Source organism: Nicotiana tomentosiformis, chromosome 2 (assembly GCF_000390325.3).
Source record: "Nicotiana tomentosiformis chromosome 2, ASM39032v3, whole genome shotgun sequence".
Lineage (NCBI taxonomy): Eukaryota > Viridiplantae > Streptophyta > Magnoliopsida > Solanales > Solanaceae > Nicotiana > Nicotiana tomentosiformis.
In genome coordinates, this window is record NC_090813.1 from 50,612,029 (window position 1) to 50,637,584 (window position 25,556).

The window sequence follows — 25,556 nt, forward strand, 5'->3', positions numbered from 1 at the left end:
CAACCACCATATAAAATCATTATCGCCTGAAGAAGAAGAAGAAGAAGAAGAAGAAGAAAACGAAGGAGGAGGATGAGGAGGAGAAAGCGGCCTGAAGTTGTTTTAAAAGCGGGTACAAGTTAAAACTTTTTTAAAAAGTGGGTATAAGTTAAATGGGGGCGACCAAATAGGATGCCCCGTGCAATTTTTATATTTTTCTATCGGATTGGTAAATTTTATATTATATTTACTTTATATATATTGTTAATTATTAACAAATTCTACCTGATTAACATGACTTTGTATTGTCTGCATTCAGCCTATTTATTAGATTGTTCACAAACTCTATCCAGTAAGCATGATTTTGTACTTGTTCATTTGTTCACCAAACTCTAAAAGATTAGCATGAGTTTGTGTTATATGCAATTGACTTATCTATTAAATTATTCATCTACCTGATTGGTTTAATTTTGTTGTTCAATAAAGTATTTTTCGAAATTGCATTTTAATTTCGACCAAACCACCCTGAATCTGTTCGAAATGATCTCAAATTTGAAACAAAACCTTCAAATTCCGACAAGAGCGATCCATAATCACCAATTTAGTCAAATAACACCAAATCAAGAAGACCCACTTTGCTTTTTTAACACTTTCTAAGGACGAACAATGGAGTTATGAAATTTTTAAAGTAAATTACTGAATCAATGTTTGAGCTAAAAATTTAATAGTAAATTCACACACAATATTAACAAGAATAATTCTAAATATAGTACTTAACTAAAATAATTAGAAAGGTAGTTCATCGTGATTTAGTATTTCTATCCAAATAAGTTTTACTAATTTGAATTAGTATAGAAACTTACCATTTTAGTGTGTCGAGAAAACTATGCAACTCGGGTGACTTCCTAGATTTTTTCTTATGACGAACAATTGCTATCCCTTGGCCACTCAACCCACATCATTTTTCAGTAATCCTTTGCCGTTTTGTTTGTGATTTCATATTCTTTTGACTTGGTTTATTCAAAAATTTCACGTACAGATAAATGCTTGATCCAATTTTTGTTCAGATACCATTCATGGTTCTTGGCTAATCATCCTTTCATCAGCACTCCCATCTATAAACCCCTTTCCTACCAATCCCTTGTTATTGGTGGGTGTTATTAGCAATTCTACTTAACCAAGTTTGCGTAAATCTCCAATTTTAGATAATAACTATACCTACACAGAGGTTGGTAGCAGGTCCCAAAGCAGCAATCAATGGGACCATTACACTACCGACAAGTTAGAAGTCAACAACAGTTGAAAACAGGGGAATCTAAGGTGTGCGGATCTCTCACGATTCGGTAACACTAACAAATAACATGGCACGTCCAATATTAAGCAGAATAAATTCGTCCTACTGTTCTGCCCCTACAAGTCTACAAACACAACCCCTGCAAATCTTGAAAAGATTTCAGCTATACTTAACCATAGTACAAAAGTTTCCTCATAAAATGGAGATCCAACAGCTCAACAATGAAAGAAACAAAGCAAAAGATAATCTTTTTTTCATTAAGCTTCTAGTACTAATAATAGTTTTCATATTTCTAAGGAACTCCTAGAAGTACACAAGAATCAATAGGACCGAGATATGCTTAAGTATCATTCACGTTGCTGCATTTTGCCTCTTAAACCCAAATAAACCAACAGAACATAAAGACACCAAAAGAAAATAATGAAAGCATAAAAAGAAAAATATAACACAACAAAATACTAATCAAGCATGCTTAGCTTGGAAATCCTTCATGAAAGCAATCAACTTTTCAACACCAGCCAAAGGCATAGCATTGTATATTGAAGCTCTCATTCCTCCAACAGACCTATGCCCTTTCAGCTGCACCATCTTCTCAACAGCTGCTGCCTTCACAAACTCAGCCTCCAATTCTGGTTTAGCCAATGTAAATGGCACATTCATCAATGACCTCACTGATTTCTCAACTGGACACCTAAAAAACCCATTGCTTGAATCAATAGCATTGTATAAAATCTCAGCCTTTTTCTTATTCTTCTTCTCAACTTCCACCAATCCACCTTGTGCCAACAGATCTTCAAATACAAGCCCACACATGTAAATCCCATAACAAGGGGGTGTATTATACAATGAATTGTTCTCAGCATGGATCTTGTAATCCAACATCACAGGTGTACTTTCCTGTGCATTTCCAATCAAATCTTTCCTTATTATAACAATTGTAACCCCAGATGGACCAACATTCTTCTGGGCACCAGCGTAAATAACACCAAATTTGCTAACATCAACTGGCTTTGAGCAGAAATTGGATGACATGTCAGCAACAAGGATGGTCTTTTCATTACTGGGTTTAGGATAATCCTTGAATTCAACTCCGTGAATAGTTTCATTGGCGCATATATGCAAATACTTGGCGTCTGGGGTTTGTTGTAAAGAATCGAAAGTCGGGATCTTGGTGTATTTTTCAGATTTGCCACTCCAAATGACGTTAGGCTTGCAGTATTTAACTGCCTCTTTGTATGCCTTGTCACCCCACGAACCGGTGACGACGTAATCCACGGCGTCGTCCGGTGAGCAGAGGTTGAGGGGAAGGGCCGCGAATTGGGTGGTGGCGCCGCCTTGGAGAAAGAGAACGGCGTAGTTTTCGGGGATATTAAGGAGGGTTTTGAGATCTGATTCGGCTTTTTGAATAATGGAGAGGAATTCTTTGCCACGGTGGCTCATTTCCATGACGGACATGCCACAGCCGCGCCAGTTGACGAGGTCGGCTTGGGCTTTTTGGAGGACGTTTTCAGGGAGGGTAGCGGGGCCCGCAGCAAAGTTGAAGACCCGATCTGAGGAGGTGGAGGATGAAGCTGTTTGGAGGGGGGTGGTTGTGGTTGAGCTGGCGGCTGAGCAGGTTATAGATACAGATTTGTATGTAGAGGTGAGGGTGGTGGTAGGGTGGAAATGGGTGGTGGAGAAGGTGGCGAGGTGGGTGGTGGATTTGAGGGATGGGTGGTTCTGGTGGGTGGTGGGGTTGTTGAGGAGGAAAGATTGGGAGGTGGCAGCTGACATAGCCATGGGTATTAGATTGTTGTTTGCCTATTTCTTTTCCCTTTGGCTCTGGGTGTTGAGAGGGTTGGGCGATGCAGAGGAAAAATGATAAAGTTGGTGTGTATTTATATATACTAGGGAAAGTGAGAAAAGATTTCTTTCACATAAAGTAGATTAGGGATTGTTTTTTTTTTTTTTTTTGACAAATTATACTACTAGACATGCCTAGTAGTTATTTTATTAATAATAAAAAAGAAAACAATTAACCACAATAAAAAGGTACAAGTAGCTACAATAGTGTTGTCTCTATACCTTGCTATATACTCATCCTCTACGCATCCATTGTCTTAAGATGACAGCCTCATGTAGAGGATCATGGTGTAGCTGCCGGCAGATGTCTCACGAGGGCATATAATTTCATAGTCGCTTGAATCTTCCCAAAGACATAGGAATATAGCGCACACATATTATACTAGAACTTAACTTACAAATCTTATTGATCATAATAAACTTTCACTCTCATTTAGGGATTCGTTCTACTTTTTATTTTAAAAAATTTCATTACATTGGGGTCAGAAAAACGGAGAAGGGAAATGGAAAAGTGAAAATCTAACCACGCATATTTTGTGGAATACTCTCCGCTCATTTGAAATTTTAAATGAGTGTAACATAAATTTTATGTACTTTTTGGAATAATTAGATCTAATTCATATAACTTTACTTTTTTTTTTTGTAATATTTTTAATTTTTTACTGATCTAATATAAATCTAGTCGCATCTTTTACTTTATTTGAAGGTTTCAAGTTTAGCTCATACATGATGTAATTTGTCTAACCCATCTAAAGTTGAATATATTGAGTTGCGTACAATTAAGTTTTTTTTTTCTTCATCCGGGCACAACTAAGTAAAGTTGGATCAATTTGGATGTAGCTTCAATTGATTTTTAAAAAAAAAAACTTTGTCAAAAAATGAAAACGAATTCGATGAATTCAGTTTGGTTTGCTATTTAAACAGATATTATTATTATTATTATTATTATTATTATTATTATTATTATTATTATTATTATTATTATTATTATTATTATTATTATTATTATTATTATTTCTAAAAAACAAATGAAAAAATAGTTTTTGAGTTCAGCATGTTGAGTTACAACTAATTTTTTAGCCTAAGCTAACTCAATTCGTTTTGATTTGAGGAACCTGTAGTCGAATTAAATAATGATTCATTGTTTAGCCACTCCGTTTTAATTGAATTTGTATAGCTGCGCATAGCCTTTCACAGGGCCCCAAAGGTTGGTGAAGTATTTAAAAAAAAAGTCTGAAGGACTTAAGTTCGATGTCGTATTAGTGAGGTTGGTGATTAATAGACTATTTGGCTAAAAATCAGCTTATTTTTATAAGTATTATTTTTTGTGAGAATTAATTTGTGTTTGATTAATTAATTTGAAAAATACTTCTGAGCATCAATTAATGTTTGGCCAAACTTTTAGAAACTACTTCTAAGTGTATTTATCTCAAAAGTATTTTTTGAGAGAAGCTACATTTTCTGCTTCTCAAAAATTGTTTCTGCGTCTCCTCAAAAACACTATTTTTTTCTTCCAAAAACTTGACCAAACACTTCAACTTTGAAAAAAAAAATACTATACTTTTCTTTGGAAAAAATATGATTCTAGGTTTGGAGAAACTTGACCAAACAAGCTATAATAACTGAAAGAGTAGCAACAATTTGGGCAATTGGCATATGCTTTTGCTCCACTCCTCTAGTATTTTTTTTTTGGTTTCTCATCCGGTGTCCGGTATCCGCATTGAAGGCCGACTATATTCGGATTCGCCCCGGGTAGATCACCATTCGAGGGATAACGCTCCCTACCAAGGACTTTTCTATACTCGGGGCTCGAACTCGAGACCTCTAATTAAGGGAGGAGCAGTTCCATTCATTGCACCACATCCTTTGGTAGTCACTCCTCCAGTGTTTCTATGGCGATTGGTCTCCTTTCCTTTTTATCTTTCAACCAAAATACTTGTCCTGTCCAAGAATTTATTTTCTCATTTAACGACCAAAATCCATTGTGCCGTTTCCTTTCTGTTAGTCCGTGGAAGGGGAAAAAAAGGAAGTGGTCTATTAAGATGAAAACCTTGTAGTAAAATTATGTTCCATTTCATAATCTCAACCATTCTTTTATGAATCTATTAAAAAATGTTTTCAGAATAAGTTTTCGAAATGCCAAAAGTTACGGTATTTGTTGATTGGTGACACTTACTGAGTTCCCAATTTTGATTGATTAATATTTTGATAAATTTCACATAAAGAAAAGAAGAATCTTAACGGCACCATATTTTGTACCATGTGAATAAAATAGGGAATCAAATTCATTCAATTTCGTCAGAGTCCCTAACTAATACTTTATGCAAATCAAATGGTACCTTAAATTGGAGGTTCCGACTTTCTCGTAGTTTTGTAAGGACGCTAGGGAAAAACGAACTCTCCTAATCGGAGGGTATCGCTGGGCGGATTCAGAATTTAAAATTTATTGTAATTTTAAATTAATATACAATAATAACTGGATTCACAATTAAATATTTATAAATCTTTAGTGGATTTCTTAATAGAAATACTATATTTATACAAAAGTTACTGAGTTCCCGGGAACCCAATAACAACACTCTAGATCCGCCACTCTATAATCAATGGTAAAGATAATCTTCTTTTTCGGGATTGAACTCTATAAAATCTTAACGATAGACTAATCGATTTGTAATATGACCAAATTTTCATGACATTTGCCATGATATAATATCCATTATAACAAATTTGTGGTTCATGACATTTGCCATGACATAATATTCATTATTAGGCCAAGGATTTTCTGCTATAAATAGAGGAGTTTCTCCTCATTTGTAAACACACCAATTCAAGAGCCTTTCACTCTTGTCTTTCTTTCTCCTCCTTTATTTCATTATAGAGTATTTTGTAAGATAGTGAGTGTTGGGAAACACTTGTGTGTACCCTTTCTTTGGAGTGATCTTGTGAGGTTATTCTCTTGGGGTATTTGGTAATTCTTACCCTAATTTTGTACTCTTGTTGGTATAATGAAATTGCTTCTCTCCGCTTGTGAACGTAGGTCACCTTGACCGAACCACGCTAAATTTGTGTCTTCTTTATTTTCTTTAATTGCCGTTATTATCAACTTGCATTGTCTTTGTTATTATCATTATAACGTTGTTTGGTTAAATTTCGCACTACCCGATTTTTCGATCCTAACAACCAGACCACTAACCTCTATTAGACAATTTGAAAACACGAATTTAAGCTAACGTTGACATAGAATTGATAGAAACTTGAAAAAAGAATTTTTGAGGCTGTGTTTGAAAAATAATTTTTGAAAGTTGAAGTTGTATTTGTACATACATTTTATTTGAAGAAAAGTTAAAGTTTTGTGAATGGAAGAAAAAAATTCATTGGGAACTTGAAATTTTTTTAATTTTGTTTTCTCTTTCAATTTGTTTTTAAGAAAATGATGCAAAATCTATGGCCAAACAAGAGCTAAGTGATTTAAATTTTGACCCTGCTAAGAAAAGTCTCGGAAAAATAGCCTCTGGCCGGATTTTCGAAACTCGCTGATCAGAATTTTTGGAAGCGCTAGAGTTTTCCTAGCGCTGATCTTTATGTTAGTGGCAAAATCTTGGCAATCACTATAAGAAAAATTCTGGCGCTTCACAAAATTCTGACCTGCATGCTTTATAATTATGACCGAAGGCTATTTTCTCAAGCCTTTCTTAACAGGGTCAAAGTTTAAATGTATGCACTGAATTTGCTTTTTTATTTGTGCAAATCACCTGAAGAAGTGACTGATTGGACCTTTATATATATTAACGGCCCACAAACTTAAAACAAAAAAATTCCTGGTTGGTCAATGAAATTTCAAGGTACAGTAGATTCTCGTTCACAGTAACAATGTCTGATGAAACAACTAACAGAGCAGCAAGCAAGTAAACGACTCAAAAAGTCAACCAACAACCATTGGAAGAAAATTATGAAAAGTTTTTTGACTTTTTATTACTGTTTGTAAATGAAACTTTAATCCAGCCATGTTCAAATTTTGAACATTGAAAAGTGTAAACAACAATGAGCTCTATAATAGAAATAATCAATCTCCCCGGGGCAACCACAGTTGCTAAGTTATTTTTCCTATTACCCCCCGATCCGTTATACCAATGAGAAATCTTTAGGAATCCAATTGCACATAAAGTTAGTAATAACTGTACATGCCCCTTTCCTATTGTTGTTGTGTCTGCACAAGAAAATGGGCAGGCTCACACTTTGCTGCATAACCAAATTTAGATGTACTGTACTTCCTATGTACCCCTGTTAGTTTTCCTGTTGCTGCCTTCTGGTGATAGCTCACAATCGATCTCGAGCACTCCCTAATGAACAAGAAACAAAAATGTAACTAAATAAGAGCAAGCTTGAGAAGTAAGTGGGAAAGAGAGTGTTCAAAAGTACACTCACATAAGTTGATCTTCCGAGTAACTAGTATGCCACTCGCATGTCTTACTCCACTGCTGGACACCGTAGAGTGTGGTCTGAGCTGTATAGATTGCTGCAGCAGCTATGAATGATGGTGGAAACTTGAGCATTGCATATTCCACTAGACAAAGCTCAACCAAGAAGAAAGACAGCAGCTCAAGCTGTTTGAGCCAAGAAAGTAAGAAGTTAGAGAATTAATTTTATGTCTCTAAAAGTGAAAAATAACAATAACAATCAAGCTGTTAAGAGCCAAAAGTAAGATTGAGCTGACTAACCTTCCTATCAGATTGAGCAGCCTTAAGATATCTTCTCATAAAAACATATGCAGTTGGAACTGACATGTTAAACTGCAGTGTGTTAAGCATCATTCTTTCCTGCAATATATGGAAAAAAAATTCTCTTTAGTGGAATATTAAAGGTAGAGCAAAGAATTTAACTTAATACATTGTATAAAGAATCTTACTTATACTTAAAACTAATTTTAGCAGGTTAATTACTTTATTTTTGAGGTTACCAAATTAGTCTTATTAATTTCTTGTCTCACCATCATGTTAAAGCGGTCTACAACAAACTGTGCAGCTATGATGAGACCAGAAGCATACCATTTCAAGAATCTCCTTCCTTGAATAGGCTTTGTCAGAAATAAACACCAAATCTTCCACCAATGGAACAGAAACTTCCTCATATTTGCATGCTAATAGCATGGCAACCAACCCAACAAGCTGCAGCTTCTTTCTGACAACACCTTGCTTCTCCAAAAATCTATCTATCAAATTAACAGTCAGGAACAACGTCTCTTCCCTGAGCTCGAACTTGTGATGTACCTGTTGATCAGAATGATAAAGTATTAACGCCATAACTTTGAGCAAATTTATTACGCAACATAAGTCTTTTACTATACCTCAATGAGCCAGTCGATTAGAATGGATCTCATTCTCTCGTTGATGTCAAACTGTTGTGCCATATAGTCCGGAGAAACACAGCTACAACCCTGAAAACAAATGGACAGTTTAGTCACTACCATAAAGCTGAGTTCTGATTCAGTCCAGCGAGAAAAAAGGGTCACTAGTAGAACTAGCTGTAGTTGCATAGGTGGAAACTTCAAAACAAGTTTGAGAACCACAAGTATGGTTCTATGCTCGTTCTTTTGATCACATAGGCATGCCAAAGTTTTGTATTTACCAATTAGTATTTAAAGAGCTGACCTTTTTATGTTGAAGAACGGCCCTCCTCTTCCATTTAAGTCTTTATCCTTTTCACATTTCCAAATATTGTTTCAGTATGTTCAAGAACTACAATTAAAAAGGGATACAACCAATTGAATTTTGGCATTTTTTACATGTCAAGTAAACATAGATGTTACCATTTGAAATCAGGTGCATTTCCTCTTTAAAAAAGCAAGTATAGAATCTATCCTAGTAAAGGTGATATACATAAACAGTGGAAAAAGATGTGAAATGTCGGATCTAACTTATGAACTTTTTCTTTAATCTTTTTTAACAACTGGTGGGCATTCAAAATGTATCATAATTCAAACTCTCCTCAGCAAAGCTATAAACATTTGTTTAAGCAGTTGACCTTACAAGTTTAGGATCTATGCAACTGCTAACTAGTAAAGTAATTACTGAGCAAATTAAACTCACCTCCATTTTTCTATAGGAGGCAAACAAATCTTGTACATATTCAACAACTGCAAGGGGGTTCTTTGCATCATCGCCATCGATATCTATTATATTTTCCTCAAATATATCCTCCATTTCTACTTCCTGTAACATTTATGGTGTGTTTAATTTCCTATAATATCATTAAAATAGTTGCATGATATATACTAGTATAAAAGTTTTTGGACAGCAAAATTTTTCTTACCATTTGATTCTTGTTGTCATTTGGGACTGTTTCTGTTAGTTCCAAAGACATAGGAACAGGTTGATCTTTAGCTGCTTCATTTTCCTCCACATCTGTGAGAGGGATATCCTCCCATATACTGAATTCTTCTGATGCTATTTTAGCTTTCTTGTTTTCCTGTTCCAAAAAACAAAGAAATTATTAGTCCCAGAGTTATTTATGAAAAAAAATATCAACTATCTGAGACATCAATAAAGAGAAAATATAATTTCATAATAAGGAAAGCTTGTACCTCGGAGCGATGTTGATGAGAGCTAGCAATTTGTGCTGCAAATTTCCTACATTTTCAAGGTTATATTCACGTATAAGTTATTTGATCTGAAAACCAAATTCAAATTCAAACAAAAAAAAGGAACAAAAGTTAAAAAATTTTAATTGTGTAACCTCGTGATAGGTCTATGAGCTGGAATAGGCAGATTCTTGTCACATCTTCCATTTGCTCTATAAAAAAACAAAATCACCAAATGAGCTAAGATAAACAAAAACAACAAATTCAAAAGATGATCAAAGATTATGAAAATCTAAAAGATAGAAGCTGGGGAATTACTCAGATAATCCTCTTTTGTTAACAACACAAGGAAAAGGATGAGCACCACCCACTAAATTCTGATTAATCACTCCCAATGCTCTTCTGTTGTTTCTTGTTTCCACTCCACCAAACTTTCTGGTACCCATTCCAGCCCCACCTATCATTTTAAAAATGAAAACTTTTTCATCAAAGCTAGTATTTTGACGCCCAAAAAAGAAAACAAAACAAAATCAAATTTGAGCTAGATTATCCCAAAATAGTTACCTTGCACATTTGTAGGTTTAATCATTGTAGGATTGTTCTCATCAGATATGGCCATTTCTTTTTCTTGATTATACTTATGGAAAATAAAGGGTCTTTTTTAAAAAGACAAAAAGAAAAGAAAACTTTCTTCTTCAGTTAATTACACTATAATGGAAAAGCTCCCAGATTGAAACCTGAGAGCATTTAGAGAAAGACCCAGATCAATCTTGAATATAAAGAAGAGAGTGTATAAGAAGAAGAAGAAGAAAATCAAAGGAAAAGGGAGAGGGGGAAGGGGAGAGATGAGGGTGTGAGAAAATAATGGGTATTTGTCTGATAAAACACAAACACACACACACTGAGACAGTCTCTCTCTTTTTATTCAAATGAAACGGCTAGTGAAAAAATGGCCGTTGGATCCAATTAAGCATGTAAATGACTTTTACAGTCCAGCTATACAACGGTCACTTAAATTCTCATGTGGCATGTGGCGTAACAAGGATACGTTGCTTTCAAATTACTATAGTAGTAGAATTATTATTTTTCCAACTTAGTTTAATACTATAGTAGGGTTTCATTTAATAATCCAACTAATTGGGGTTTGCACTTTTAGGAGACCCATAGTATACAGGTCAGATAGATGCGCTCTTGCCCACTTTTGGGCTTTTTGAGGGGTAGGGCTCCACTTATTTTGGTTCCTCCTACTTAGTACTAGGATGTGACAAATATGCACTAAATTTTGTGTATGAAATGACCACTATCCTTTTTCCTTTATATGTCTAGGTTATAATGTTAGTTAAAAGTGTGCTTATTATCTTGATTAGTTAATATTTGTTCTTCGTACGTAACTAATTATACGTCGAGATGCATTTGTGATGTTATTTAGAAATTGATGAGAACATGATTATAAACTCACAAGAGTAATTAACTTTTATATGAGTCAAACCCTACCGTACAATTAGGGACCACTTACTAAAAACATGTGCATTAATTTGAATGGTACTTGATATATAATGAAATTGACTTGCGTATTGCATATTCATATTTGCAACCTTAATTGTGAAAAATATAATTCTTAAAGGTTCACACATGTAATTTAGCTTTCAAATAAGTTCTAGCAATGTATCCACAAAATGAGAAAAGAGAAAAAGAATGAAGAACATAAAAGAAAACTTTAAAATTGATAGAACTTAGTAGAGAAAGTTTAAGAATATAAAGTGATTAACAGGGACTGATTAGCAATTTGCGTTTGAGTTTTTTTTTAATTGGTATTATCTTTTCGACTTAATTCATGTTAGCGTTATTAAAGTTGGTGTGTATTCGTTAACTCATATTTGCTACCTTAACTATAAAGTTTAGAAATCTTAAAGAAGTTACATCATGTATAGCTATTAAATAAGGTCAAGTCATGTATGCACAAATAGAAGAAAATAAATAAATAAGAAAGCATCAAAATTGTAGAGATTTTTGCATTTGGGTTTCATTTCTTTTCTAAATTCAGACTTTTTCTTTTTAAATTGTTAGGCATTAATTAAAATATCTATGCAGTAGATATACCACAAATTGCCAGAATTAAAAATGTACTAACTTAGCATTTTTGTCAAGGCACTAACTTACCAATTCTTAATTTGAAATTCAAATTCCTTGTTTTATAGTAGGTAGAACATAAAATTCAAATGTGATGAACAAAGATGTTTTCCCCTTAATTTTATCAATCGGAGAGATCAGAGATTGTAATATGGCCAAATTTTCATGACATTTTCCATGACATAATATCCATTATAACAAATTTGTGGTTCATGACATTTGCCATGACATAATATCCATTATAACAAATTTGTGGATCATGACATTTGCCATGACATAATATCCATTATTAGGCTAAGGATTTCTAGAGGAGTTTCTCCTCATTTGTAGACACACCAACAAGACTTGAGTCTTCATTTCTTGTTTCTTCCTTTCTTCCTTTATTTTTCAGTTTATAACATTCAGAGATATTGTGACCTTTCTTATGACAATAGCGATACTCTAAATTATTGTATCTGGAATTGGAGTCGGATTTGCCCCTAACAAACAAGCCAACTTCCGCTTGAGTTCCACTAGCTTCCCCAGTAATATCACTATCTATCTGTTCTATTGATTTTAAGATAGATTTAATATCCTTATAAGAGATATTATCCTTTGCATAAAGCATAGTATCTCTTATATGCTTAAAAGATGGGGGTAGAGAATAAAGCAGTAACACAGCTTGATCATCATTTTTAATTTCAGCATCTATATTACTCAAATCCATAACAAATTGGTATATGATATGAACAACCGAAATCTAAAATCCATTCATTGTCTAATCTGAAACTAGTTTCATTTGCTAAAAATATAGTTCCCTCAATCTCATCAGTTGTTACACTAGCTTCGGCAGTGTCAGTATTTTTGTGCTCATTTTTTCTTTCTTTGTGCTTTTCTTTATTTTTCAGTTTATAACATTCAGAGATATTGTGACCTTTCTTATGACAATAGCGACACTCTAAATTATTGTATATGGAATTGGAGTCGGATTTGCCCCTAACAAACAAGCCAACTTCCGCTTGAGTTCCACTAGCTTCCCCAGTAATATCACTATCTATCTGTTCTTTTGATTTTAAGATAGATTTAATATCCTTATAAGAGATGTTATCCTTTGCATAAAGTATAGTATCTCTTATATGCTTAAAAGATGGGGGTAGAGAACAAAGCAGTACCTTATATATGAAGAGGACGGTGGAAAATAGACTTTACCTGAAGCAGAAGCTTTATACAATTCGTATGAGTGAAGGTACCTCTATTCTCTCTCATCTTGACACCTTTGATTCCATTCTTATGGATTTGAGTAATATAGATGCTGAAATTAAAGATGAGGATCAAGCTGTGTTACTGCTTTGTTCTCTACCCCCATCTTTTAAGCATATAAGAGATACTATGCTTTATGCAAAGGATAATATCTCTGGAATTGGAGTCGGATTTGCCCCTAACAAACAAGCCAACTTCCGCTTGAATTCCACTAGCTTCCCCAGTAATATCACTATCTATCTGTTCTTTTGATTTTAAGATAGATTTAATATCCTTATAAGAGATATTATCCTTTGCATAAAGCATAGTATCTCTTATATGCTTAAAGCATAGTATCTCTTATATGCTTAAAAGATGGGGGTAGAGAACAAAGCAGTAATACAGCTTGATCCTCATCTTTAATTTCAACATCTATATTACTCAAATCCATAAGAATGGAATCAAAGGTGTCAAGATGAGAGAGAATAGAGGTATCTTCACACATACGAATCTTATGGATTTGAGTAATATAGATGCTGAAATTAAAGATGAGTATCAAGCTGTGTTACTGCTTTATTCTCTACCCCCATCTTTTAAGCATATAAGAGATACTATGCTTTATGCAAAGGATAATATCTCTTATAAGGATATTAAATCTATCTTAAAATCAATAGAACAGATAGATAGTGATATTACTGGGGAAGCTAGTGGAACTCAAGCAGAAGTTGGCTTGTTTGTTAGGGGCAAATCCGACTCCAATTCCAGATACAATAATTTAGAGTGTCGTTATTGTCATAAGAAAGGTCACAATATCTCTGAATGTTATAAACTGAAAAATAAAGAAAAGCACAAAGAAAGAAAAATGAGCACAAAAATACTGACACCGCCGAAGCTAGTGTAGCAACTGATGAGATTGAGGGAACTATATTTTTAGCAACTGAAACTAGTTTCAGATTAGACAATGAGTGGATTTTAGATTCCGGTTGTTCATATCATATGTGTCCTAGCAGGGACTTGTTTTCTACATATGATTCAGTTGCAGGTGGAGTTGTCCAATTGGGTAACAATGTTACTTGTAACGTTATTGGCAAAGGTACAATTCGGGTCAGAATGCACGATGATATGGTGAGAACTCTCACCGATGTTAGATATGTTCCTGAGTTGAAGAAAAATCTCATCTCTCTAGGCACTTTAGAATCCCTTGGGTGCAAATTCATTGGTGAAGGTGGAGTTCTGAAATTTTTTCAAGGTACTCGTTTGATCATGAAAGCACACAGATCTGGTTCGTTGTATACTTTATTGGACTCCACTGTTATAGGCCCTACTACAGTTTCGGTATCAGACAACTTGTCTGATTTTGATGGCATTAAATTTTGACATATGCCCATTGGGGCTTTTGCGGAGAAGGTGGAGCAAATTTACTATATCAGCCAAAATTAGGCCAAGGTGGAGATTTGTAATATGGCCAAATTTTTATAACATTTACCATGACATAATATCCATTATAACAAATTTGTGGTTCATGACATTTGCCATGACATAATATCCATTATTAGGCTAAGGATTTCTTGCTATAAATAGAGGAGTTTCTCCTCATTTGTAGACACACCAACAAGACTTGAGTCTTCATTTCTTGTTTCTTTCTTTCTTCTTTTATTAAGAGTGTTTTGTATGAGAGTTAAGTGTTGGGAAGCACTTGTGTGAACCCTTTTTTTGGAGTGATCTTGTGAGGTTATTCTCTTAGGGTATTTGGGATTAATTAGAGTGTTTACTCTAATTTTGTACTCTCTTTTGTACTCTTATTCTTATAGTAAATTGCTCCTCTCCACTTGTGGACGTAGGTCACTTTGACCGAACCACGTTAAATTTGTGTCTTCTTTATCTACTTTAATTGTCGTTGTTATCAACTTTCATTGTCTTTGTTATTGTCATTATACCGTTATTTGGCTAAATTTCGCACTACTCGGGTTCCCGATCCTAACAGAGATGCTAAAGGTTTTGCATTAATTGTGTGGCATAAAGAGTATTTGAGGCAAACTTTATGTTTTTACCATCCAATAAATAAGGCCACGACAGGAAATTTGGAACATTATAGAACTTTCATTTTGAATCTAATTACGAGCATAATATCTCCAATTATAAGTAAGTTAGTATAACAAAGCAAATCTGAAAGAAAGTCTCATACTTTTCTTAAATAAAAACATAACTATCTAATTTTGTAATGGTTTGTGAGCACAAGCACAAGGGTAATAAAGAGTAAGCATGTACTTAGAAGTCTACAAAAGACAAAAACTTCAACTGTCATCAATTTAAATGTCCAAACAAACTTGGTTTAAAATAAATGTTGCTTTAGGAAAATAAAAATATGTTAACTGTTTTTTTTTCTTTTCAAAATCTACCCTTCTCTAATAAAGGATCTACACAATATTTTAGAAAGTCTCTCAACCGTTATTCCTCAGTTTGAAGAGAGATAAAGAGTAATTTAATCAATTATTTTTTATGACTAATATTACTAAATGATTTGTTTAATGAATACGTCAATATTTAAATGACGTTTAAAAATGAACCTAAAAGAGTATCTAATTATCTATCAATTTACTATCCTCTTGGAATCACTGCCTCCATTTGGTCTGCAAGTGAATTTTGAAATTTAGTCTACTCTTATATGTGTGATTGTGTTTGCGTATAATTAGCGTAGCATGCATGTTCCGACATATTTATAAATAATGCCAATCTTAAAAGTCGGCCTCTTTCGCAAGGTGGAATTAAAGTTATAATCCAATGACTATTTGAGAGAAAGGAGAAACTTCCTTCCACCTTCACTATTTTCCTCCGAATCCTGCTAATGGGATATGAGAGTCATTTTATTTTTATTATCTCTACTTTACTTTTCATTTTTTTTTTTTTTTTTTTTTTGGTTGTTGTTGTTGTTGTTGTAAGAAATGATGAGAAGAGTTTCGTTTTGTTGAATGTAATCCTCACTTACTATCCAGTTTATATCAATTCTAATACCAAACTGTCCAGAATATTTTGACCGAGAATCTTCGTATTGGAAATTTGAAAGAGTTTGGAAAATTTTGGAAGAGTAGTGGGGAATAGGTTCTGAGTTCTGACGCACCATATGTCCAATTGGTAATAGGTAATCTTTTATAGGCACGTGCGGATTTATTGAACCTTTTCTATATTTTGTTACTGTATTTTCTTCATGCAAGTTACTACTAGTTCGCAACAAATTTTTGTAGTACGGAAAATAAACTTCAATAATAATAATATGAAGAAAAAGAGATTTTATTGATAAATATTTGTGAGTACAATTCTATGTATCCCTTGATTCTCCTCTCTAAAATTCTCCGTGATTCGAGGGCTTGAGAATCGTCTTTCTCGAATGTAGGACGATGCAGACCTCCTTGTATTTAATCGTCAAGAACGTCGAGCAACACTTTGTTGTTACAGGTTGATCTCCGGGAAGAACTTCGCTGATCACTCATTTGTTGAAGAACTATGCACTTGATGATTGATCTCTCTGTTTGTGGATGCCTTCACCAATTGCGGAATGTTCTTCTCCAACTTTGAATGTCTTGAGAGTTATGTAACCCCTCTATTTATAGTTATAGAGGATGGACAGTCCAGCTACATATGAACTCTCTTGCTTGATTCTGATTGGCCCATGTCATTTTAGCCACTTGGCGATCTATGGTTGGTTCTTGCTTTTTGACTTGGATTGCCACATTATTTAACACGTGGTATCATCTTTTTGGCTTGCAGTTTGATTAGATATGCCATGTCACTTGACACATGGCATGAGTTTGGGCCTTAAGATGAAATGAACCTTGGACTCGAAAATAATAAAATAGACTAATTTAACCTGTAAAGCCCAAATTAATTATTTAACCTAATTGAATTTAATCCAAATTTTGTATGAATTAGACCCAATAAATTTTATATGCCTACAGATACCCCCTCCTTCAAAGCTTGTCGGGGTGTAGACTTTCGTAACTTGAAGACGAGGTTTGAAGTATCGTGGGAAGAAAGTAACTATTTTTTCCGTGAGTGAACTTTCAAGTACTCTTGAGAGTTGCTCCTTCACAATAGGCCGTTGTCATATATATATCTGTGTCTTAGATTCTACTAAAAAAAATTAATTGTCACGTGACTTTGAGATTTGTATATAATCAACTTGCCTTCTGTACTCTCACAATATGGTATTGATCCCAATTTAAGAAAGTCATTAAGTAGCCTTTAATGAACTTCATATTCCTTTCTTTCCAAAAATTTCAAGTCAACTAGGAAATTTTCTTTTATTCAAGGAATCCTTCACCTTCTTGGAAAAGAAAATACAAGACCTTGTTCTTCTTCTTCTTCTTCTTCTTCTTTTCCCTTTTGAATTAGCTCCCTTTTTAACAAGCAACCCAATTCTATGAGCAACCAAATAAGAAAAAGTTCAACAACTTTTTCTCTATAAATTCAGCACTAGATATTGTGTTTACTTGGCATCAACGGTCTTCTAAATTCAGAAGGAGGACTTGTTTTGAGTCAACTCAAAACATTTATGTTCTTCAACATTTACGTAAATCAACTCAAAATATTTACATTCTTCAACATTTACGTTCTTTCTTTCTTCTTTTTTCTTTTCACAACTTTGACTTAATTTCTTTTTTTCTCAGTAATTTTCAGCTTTGCGTGTTTGTGTAAAAGCATCCGCATCTTGGTATAGGAGAGTTCGAAATGCGAGTGGATTGAATCTCCTAAAAGAACACACAAAGGGCTGCAACATATCCAAGAATTGGAGCAAAATCCTTCTGTACGATCTCAGGTAATATTTTGAGTTTTCCTTTCAGGTGCTGCCGCGTTTGACCTTTCAGATTGGCGTGCCTTCACAACAAAGTTTATAACCTTGTGTACGTGTGTCCAAATTGTGGTCCACTTGATTTTACTGATGCTAGATTCATAGGCCTACAAAATATCAAAATTTCACAGCCAAACTCCTTCTGGATCGTCTGGAATTAATTTTGAAGTTGATGTACGCGTCTGACCGCTTGATCTCACAGCTCTATGCACTCTCGGCGAAAAAGGTCCTATCTCGAGATAGGAGCGTCCAAATCACAAGCCATTTGAGGCATTGAAAATTAGACTCCTAGAGCTACGAAATACGTAGAAATCACAGTCAGGATATCCCTAGTTTTTCCTAGATAATTTGCTGAATCTGGAACACAAGTTCCAACATACTGGCTCAATTTTTTGAGCTTTGCACGCTCTTGCTAAAAAGATGCATATCTCAAGATAGGAGTATCCGAACTACGAGATGTTTGCACCGTTGTGAAGAAGACTCGGAGATACACAACATCTATAAAACTCGAAGCTCCAGCCCCTTTGATCCAGACGCAATAATTCTTTGAATCAAGCGTTAAAATCGAGAGGATTGTTCAGGAAGCATACTTCTTTTTTCCTTCTTTTTTTTGCAGGTTTGGAGAAGATATATATGGCGAGTTCTCCAATCCGCATCATGAGAAGAAGTGGATGGTCACCACTCCTTTTTGTAGGGAAGAGGTTCATGAAGCGTACGATCTTTCGAGATTTGACGGAGAAGTACATGTCACAATGCTCACCATCCGCATTGAAGCGTCGTGTCATTGACACCAGTTCTTATTGTTGAGTGAAAGCTTTGTGCCATTGTCTTTATTGCTTATGCGTGGCAGGTGGAACTGCTGGTTTCAGATACTCAATGACCTAACTCATGGTTGAGGCCAGAGATTAACGAGGCTCCCTAATTTTAACTTCCCTTTCCATGCTGATTAGTTTTAATCAAACTTTTTGTTACTCATGCTAAACTTTTTCTTCTTTTATTTTCTTAGAACGTGGGGTTATGGAGAAGTATTCATGAAACGGCAGAATCACTAAACGAAATCGGCATTAGCCCATGAAGCATTGGTTCGAAAGTAAAACGTCTCAATTAGGAATGCATCTATCGTCGTTAACCAACCCAACCAGCAGGAACCAAAGTATACAGTACTCTACAGGAAGATAGCAAGAAGACCTTATGTCTAATTAAGCGTCTAGTCTTCAACATTGATACTTACTGCTAAACTGAGCTTTGCACCGTCGACACCAATCAATCATGTGAAATCAAAAGTTTCATGTCCTCTGTATCGACATTTATGAGTGTAGTTGAAGTGTCGTGTTATTGGCACCGAGGACTTTCAAGATATTTTCTTTTGCAAGATTTTACGAGAGTTCCAGCGATCTTGATATCCCTAAGAAGATGCATTGCTAGCGAACCTCTCGTCTCTTTGTTGTGGCTTGGCGAGAGAGACATATGAAGTGTCCTTTCAACCTTGGCGATGAAATCCCTACTCTTGGAGGCTTGGAGAGATAATATTTCATCATTGGCGAGCCAACATTTACCACATTGCATCATTGCAGGTTGACAAGAAAGACAACTGGAGTAGGCCTTTCCAACTTTGGCGAGCAAACACTTAGCGCGTCTCTACAAAAATATTTATTTCTCGCGGCAGGAGCGATGAAATCACAATCCGTTTCTTCCTAAAGAATCATAACTCGAGGGCTGGAACATATAAAAAATTCAGCACCAAATTCCTTGAGGATTAGCCGCAATATTTTTTGAAGCTGATAAACGTGTCCAGCATTTTAACTTTACAGCATTGTACAGTCTCGCCAAAAGATTGATATCTCGAGCTAGGAGTGTCCGAATCGCGATCCGTTTGCGTCATTGGAAAGAAAGATCTAACACCTGTCACACCTGAAAATTTCATAGCAGGATTACCCTCATAATGGCTGCAATAATATTCTGAAGTTGCTCCTGATGTCTGCCACACTTGCAATCCAGCTTTGCGCACTCCTGTCGAAAAATTCATATCTCGAGTTAGGAGACTCCAAATTGTGATCCGTTTGTGCTATTAGAAAGTAAACTCATAGAGATGCAATACATATGAATTTCACAGCACAACTCTTTTCGATTTGGAAACAGAAAATTCTCGAAATCCACCTAGCTGCAGTAACTTTCAGATTCGTGTAGTTCCGGCGAAAGACATAGTATCTTGAGCTAGGCGCCTCCAAATTGCAAACGGTTTATGTTGTTGGAAAATAGACGTCCAAATCTACAACATAAAAAATATTAGGGGAATAACATCTTCCAGATGGACCGCAGTAGATTTTTAAAGTAGATCCCGTTGTTGGTTGAACTCGCTTTCCATCTCTATGCTCTTTGAGTTATAGTGCGAATGTTGTTTTTTTCTTTCTTGAAATTGACTTTACAATCTTGCATGTAGTAACTTTGACTATCATGCTTCACAAATCTTATCTCTTTGTTTTCTTGTGCAGATTCACAAAGGAGCTCAAAAGGTCCGAATATCAGACTGAGATGTCATACAGGATGCGGATATGTTGAAGTTTTGAGCATGCAAAATCTCTATGAGAAAGAAAGAATTATTATAGTAGATCGTCATGCGAAGCCACCCCTTCACCAACTGTTGTACTTGAATTGTTGATAGTCTTGAAGTTCATAAATGGCGGCTCCCACGATGATTGAAGGTTTTTTCTTTAAAGAGCGACAACTTCTCACATATAGGACCTTCAACCAACATTTGCACAACATAAGCATATAGGTCTAACAACATGACCCATGGTCAAGAGATCATCACAACTACTGAACGTGAGAGACGTACATCGTGAATGGTGTATTAAATGTGGAGATGTCATACAAACTCGGAAAAGCATTCAAGACGCTAGCAACAAAGCCTAGTTTACAATCATTTTCATTACTTAGGCTTTTGTATAGGATGATGTCTAATTCCTTTCATCTCCACATTTTTGGATGTATCAACTTTTGTAAGATTGAAGCAATAAAATATCTTTTACACTTCAACGCAAATTGTCTTCTTTCGCGTATTTATATATGTCTCCATACTTGAAAGAGTTAATGTGATGATCCCATAAGCCAAACCTTTTTTTTTTTTAAACTCATGCGACTGAACTTAGAACTAAGCTGCCTATGTACCTCGGTGAAGAGGATCAAGTCATAACGTAGTTCATAGGGATGAGTTTTTTTCGATTTTTTTTATGTCCTAACTTTTTGCCTAGGCCACCTCTCGCGAGGTTTTCAACCTAGCGGACTTTGTTTTTTGGCCGTACACAGTTTAGACTCATGCGGACCAGGAGTGTAGCAACGTACAGTTTAGTCTCATGCATCAAGGAGCGTCATGACTTGCAGTTTAGGTTCGTACGTCGAGGAGCGTAGCTGACTTTCATGGAAAGTACTGCTTTAGAAATTTGCCATTGATTGGACCAACTCTGAGACCATCCTTATCAACAATTTTGTATGCGCCACTTGAATAGGCTTCCTTCACAACATATGGACCATCTCATTTTGAGGTAAACTTGTCGCCTATGCGTTTGTTGAGGATTATGGGTCATCGAACAGCTAGGACTAAACTCCCACTTGGAATGATCGTGGTCGCACTTTCTTGTTGAAGGCTCTAGCTAGTCGAGCTTGATAGCACTCCAATTTTTGTTGTGCTTCCAATCTTTTCTCATCCAATGCCTTTAACTCTGCTAGACGAAGTTGAGCATTCTCTTCGGACGTGAGTCCTTCTTGGATTGCGATCCGCAATGATGGAATTTGTTGCTCCAACGGAAGGACTGCTTTTATGCCATACACCAAAGAGTAAGGAGTTACTTGTGTAGCAGTTCTGAAGGTTCTTCGGTATACCCACAAAGATTCACCAATTTTCCCATGCCAGTCTCTCTTGTTCTTTGCAACAACTTTCTACAAAAGGTTATCAAGCGTCTTGTTAAAAGTTTCAGCAAGGCCATTGGCGGGTGCATTATACATTAAAGACTTATGTTGCTTGAAACCAAATTTCTCGCATAGACTCCTCACGAGCTTGTTGTCAAATGGCGTTCCATTATCCGTGATTATGTATCTTGGTATGCCGTACCTAAAACTTATGTTCGACTTGATAAAATCGGCAAAAGTTTCCTTTTTTACTTCCTTGAGTGGAACATCTTCAACTCATCTAGAGAAGTAGTTTGTGGCAGCCAATATGTACTTCTGTCCTTTTGATGACTTTGGAAGCGGTCCAACAACGTCAAGTCCCCATGCATCAAAAGGCCATGAAGCTACAGTTGGATGAAAAGGCTCTGGAGTTTGGTGGATATAGTTAGCGTGGAATTGACACACTTGACATCTTTTGGCATGTTCCATGCAATCCTTCACCATTGTCGGCCAGTAGTAGCCCTCCTCTTGATGCAAAAATGAGCTTAGGACCATATTGGTGTGCTTCACATGAGCCAGAATGTGCTTCCTCCATCACTTGGTGGGCTTTTTCTTTGTCAAGATATCACAAGAATAGTCCTTCAAAAGAGCGGCAAAATAATGTCCCCTTGTAGAAGATGAATCATGGTGCCCTTCGTTTGATGTCTGTTCTTTGTCGCGGATCCTCGAGTAACTTTCCATGTTCAAGGTACTCTATCAATGGTTTCCTCCAATCCTCTTCTTCAATCACCCCAATGGACGCATGATGACTTTCGTTGATTTGAAGATCAAGAAGTCTAGGAATGACCTATCGATGAAAGACATGTACCTTTGTTGACTCATTCTCTCCAAGTGCCATTATCGTGGCCAAGTTAACCGAAGCATCAGCCATGTGATTTTCTTCTCTTGGGACGTGGTTTAAGAACACTTGGTTGAATCTTTCGAGTAAACAAGAAGCATATTGATGGTATGGCAAAAGATCTTCTTTCTTTACATCGTAAATCCCCCAAAATTGGTTGATGATCAACTTAGAGTCGTCGTATATCTCCAACTGTAGAATCTTCATGTCTAATGCCATTTCAAGACCGATGATCAAAGCTTGGTACTTTGCAGCATTGTTGGAGCATGTTTCACCTAAAACAAAGGAGAATGGCAAGATTTGTCTATCTGGAGAGACCAACACAAACCTACCCCCGCACCGTTCCGACGTGTGGATCCATCAAAGAACATTGTCCATGGTGGCAATTCTTCAATGAACAAAACATATTCATCTGGAAACTCATCGGAAAGCTCCCATTCTGCCGGAAGAGGGTGATCAGCTAGAAAATCGGCAAGTGCTTGTCCTTTCACAGCCTTTTGAGGTGTGTATGTGATCTCATATTGGTTAAAAAATATGGACCATCTTACTAGGCGTCCAGAAATAACAGGTCGAGTCATCACGAACTTCACAGGATCTATTCGAGAGATGAGTTTGATAGTGTATGCTTCAAAATAATTCCTTAGTTTCTTTATTGCATAAAGTAACGCTAAGCATATTTTCTCAACAAGCGTGTAGTTCAACTCAACTCCTATCAGAGTTCGACTGAGGTAGTACAAGGCTTGTTCCTTTCCTTCATCATTCTCTTGAGCAAGTAGTGCCCCAAGTGAGAGTTCTTATGCCGCAATGTAGAGTATCAATGGCTTCCCAAGCATTGGTGCCCCTAACACAGGTGGATTCATCAAGTATCTTTTGATGCTTTCAAAAGCATTTTGACATGACTGATCCCAATGAAAAGGGATATCCTACCTCAATAGATGATTGAAAGGTTGACATCGTCCGACTAGATTAGAGATGAACCTCCGGATGAATGCTAAGTTTCCCTGTAGACTTCGAAGCTCCCTCAAGTTCTTTGGCTTGGGCATTTTCTGAATGGCGTCAATCTTTGCAGGATCAACTTCAATTCCATGATGACGCACAATGAAGCCAAGAAACTTTCCCAAGGTAACTCCAAATGCACAGTTGAGTGGATTCATCTTTAGGTCAAATTTTCTTAACCTTTCATAAACAATTCGAAGGTCTTCAAGGTGGTAATGCCTACTCTTCGTCTTCACCACTAAGTCATCAACGTCGTCAAATATGTTTTGCATCGCGCGTTGGTAGGTGGCACCAGCATTCTTCATACCGAAGGGCATCACTTTGTAGTAGTATATCCCTTTTGGAGTTCGAAAAGCAGTACACTTCATCTTTTGGAGACATTATGATTTTATTATATCCGGAGGACCCATCCATGAATGGCATAGCTTCATGCCTTGTTGTAGCATTAACTATGAGTTCAATAATTGTAGCGGAAAGTCATCTTTTGGACATGCCTTGTTTAGGTCTCGAAAGTCAACACAAACACGTATTTGACAATTCTTCTTCTTAACAGGTACAATATTCGATATCCATGATGGGTACTTCACCTCTCGAATAAATCCCGCCTCGATGAGCTTGTTGACTTCGACTTCAGTTTGTGGTACTAGCTCGGGTCGAAACATGTGTTGTGACTGCTTCACAGGGCGTGCTCCACTTTTGATCCCCGAATAATGAACGGCTACCTTAGGACTAAGACCAAGCATTTCTTTATACAACCAAGCGAAGACATCTTTGTACTCGGTCTATAACTTGGAGTATTCCTCCTCCTCCTGAGGCGTAAGATGAGCACTAATGAAGGTGGAGTGTTGATCTTCCGGAGTGCCTAAATTGAGTTCCTTAAGCTCATCCACAGTTTTTTGACCGCTATCTTCTAGTTGAGGGGGAGCCTCGTGGACTTCATCATCAACGTCAAGGCATGGGCTATCTTCCACAGTTATGTGATAGGATGTTTCCACAAAGTCTGACTTTTCTCTTCGACTTCCATGGATGGTCGTCCTGGCTTCTTTCTCTTTCTCTTTCTCTTTCTCTTTCTCTTTCTCTTTCTCTGCTTCTTTACGAGGTTGGAAAGCGTAAACAATGGTTCTCCTTTGCACCTTCAGTGGACCATCTGTGGATATTGACAAAATAGACTTCCTCTTCATACGTGATGGGAAAGCACTACAGATTTCTTTGTCAGCAACAACTTCAAAATGATCCCACTCCTCATAGACTCGCTCCTTATGTTTTGATAGTATCTTTCTAGATTGTGACTTCCTTGTGGTTCCCAGGCGACAAAAGATGGAGGTCTTTAAGGTAGTGGAAACTTCTTTTAGATATTTGGAAGATACACATTCACCCTTGTGACTTAGCCTTTCAAACACCGAGACCGGATGAGTTGAGCCTCCAATGTGATCAAACACGGAAGCCCGTTGTTTTATTTTCTTGCCCTTAACTTCCTTCATCTCCTCTACCGAGGTGTGCTGTGATGAAGCTATCTCTTTGTTTCTCTTAGATGAAATTCGAAGAGGCTCTGCCAAACTAAATCCCAACCCAAACTTTGGAGTGGCAATGTAGTGCCCTTGCTTTCTCAACTTCATTTGGGACTCATTGAGCCCATATATCTTTTCACCAATGACTTCGTCTTTGAGTTCTCCTATTCTTGATGGATTGGAGAAGTCATAACCAGACTTTCCAAGTAGTATGAAGGCCTTAGGATCATAGTGCCCTTTTATTTTATCAGCTTGGAGATTGCCTTTAGTAGACTCACAAGTCACGTATGGGATTTATGCAACTGGGACAGTCATATGCTCCTTCAAATGTTGGATATCTTTGTGACTCATTTGCTTCTTTGGAGTACATTCATGTAGAAAAG

General features: G+C 36.2%; 3 protein-coding genes across 3 annotated transcripts; all 3 read right to left on the reverse strand.

Moving 5' to 3' along the window:
• Positions 1-1,495: 1,495 nt before the first annotated feature.
• Positions 1,496-3,147, reverse strand: LOC104098679 (phosphoserine aminotransferase 2, chloroplastic-like). The gene has a single exon (XM_009605477.4). It carries the CDS (start codon positions 3,050-3,052, stop codon positions 1,736-1,738), a length of 1,317 nt encoding a protein of 438 aa, XP_009603772.1. The 5' UTR covers positions 3,053-3,147; the 3' UTR covers positions 1,496-1,735.
• A 3,915-nt stretch (positions 3,148-7,062) lies between these two features.
• LOC104098680 (G2/mitotic-specific cyclin-2-like) lies at positions 7,063-10,597 on the reverse strand. The gene is made up of 11 exons (XM_009605478.4): positions 10,257-10,597; positions 10,011-10,149; positions 9,848-9,904; positions 9,696-9,741; positions 9,425-9,580; positions 9,202-9,324; positions 8,460-8,549; positions 8,161-8,382; positions 7,834-7,932; positions 7,541-7,719; positions 7,063-7,455 (listed from the first exon to the last, which is right to left on the reverse strand). Exons 1-11 carry the CDS (start codon positions 10,309-10,311, stop codon positions 7,308-7,310), a joined length of 1,314 nt encoding a protein of 437 aa, XP_009603773.1. The 5' UTR covers positions 10,312-10,597; the 3' UTR covers positions 7,063-7,307.
• Positions 10,598-21,483: 10,886 nt separating this feature from the next.
• LOC138904786 (uncharacterized) lies at positions 21,484-23,247 on the reverse strand. The gene is made up of 3 exons (XM_070193291.1): positions 23,010-23,247; positions 22,640-22,944; positions 21,484-21,822 (listed from the first exon to the last, which is right to left on the reverse strand). Exons 1-3 carry the CDS (start codon positions 23,245-23,247, stop codon positions 21,484-21,486), a joined length of 882 nt encoding a protein of 293 aa, XP_070049392.1.
• Between the last annotated feature and the right edge of the window lie 2,309 nt (positions 23,248-25,556).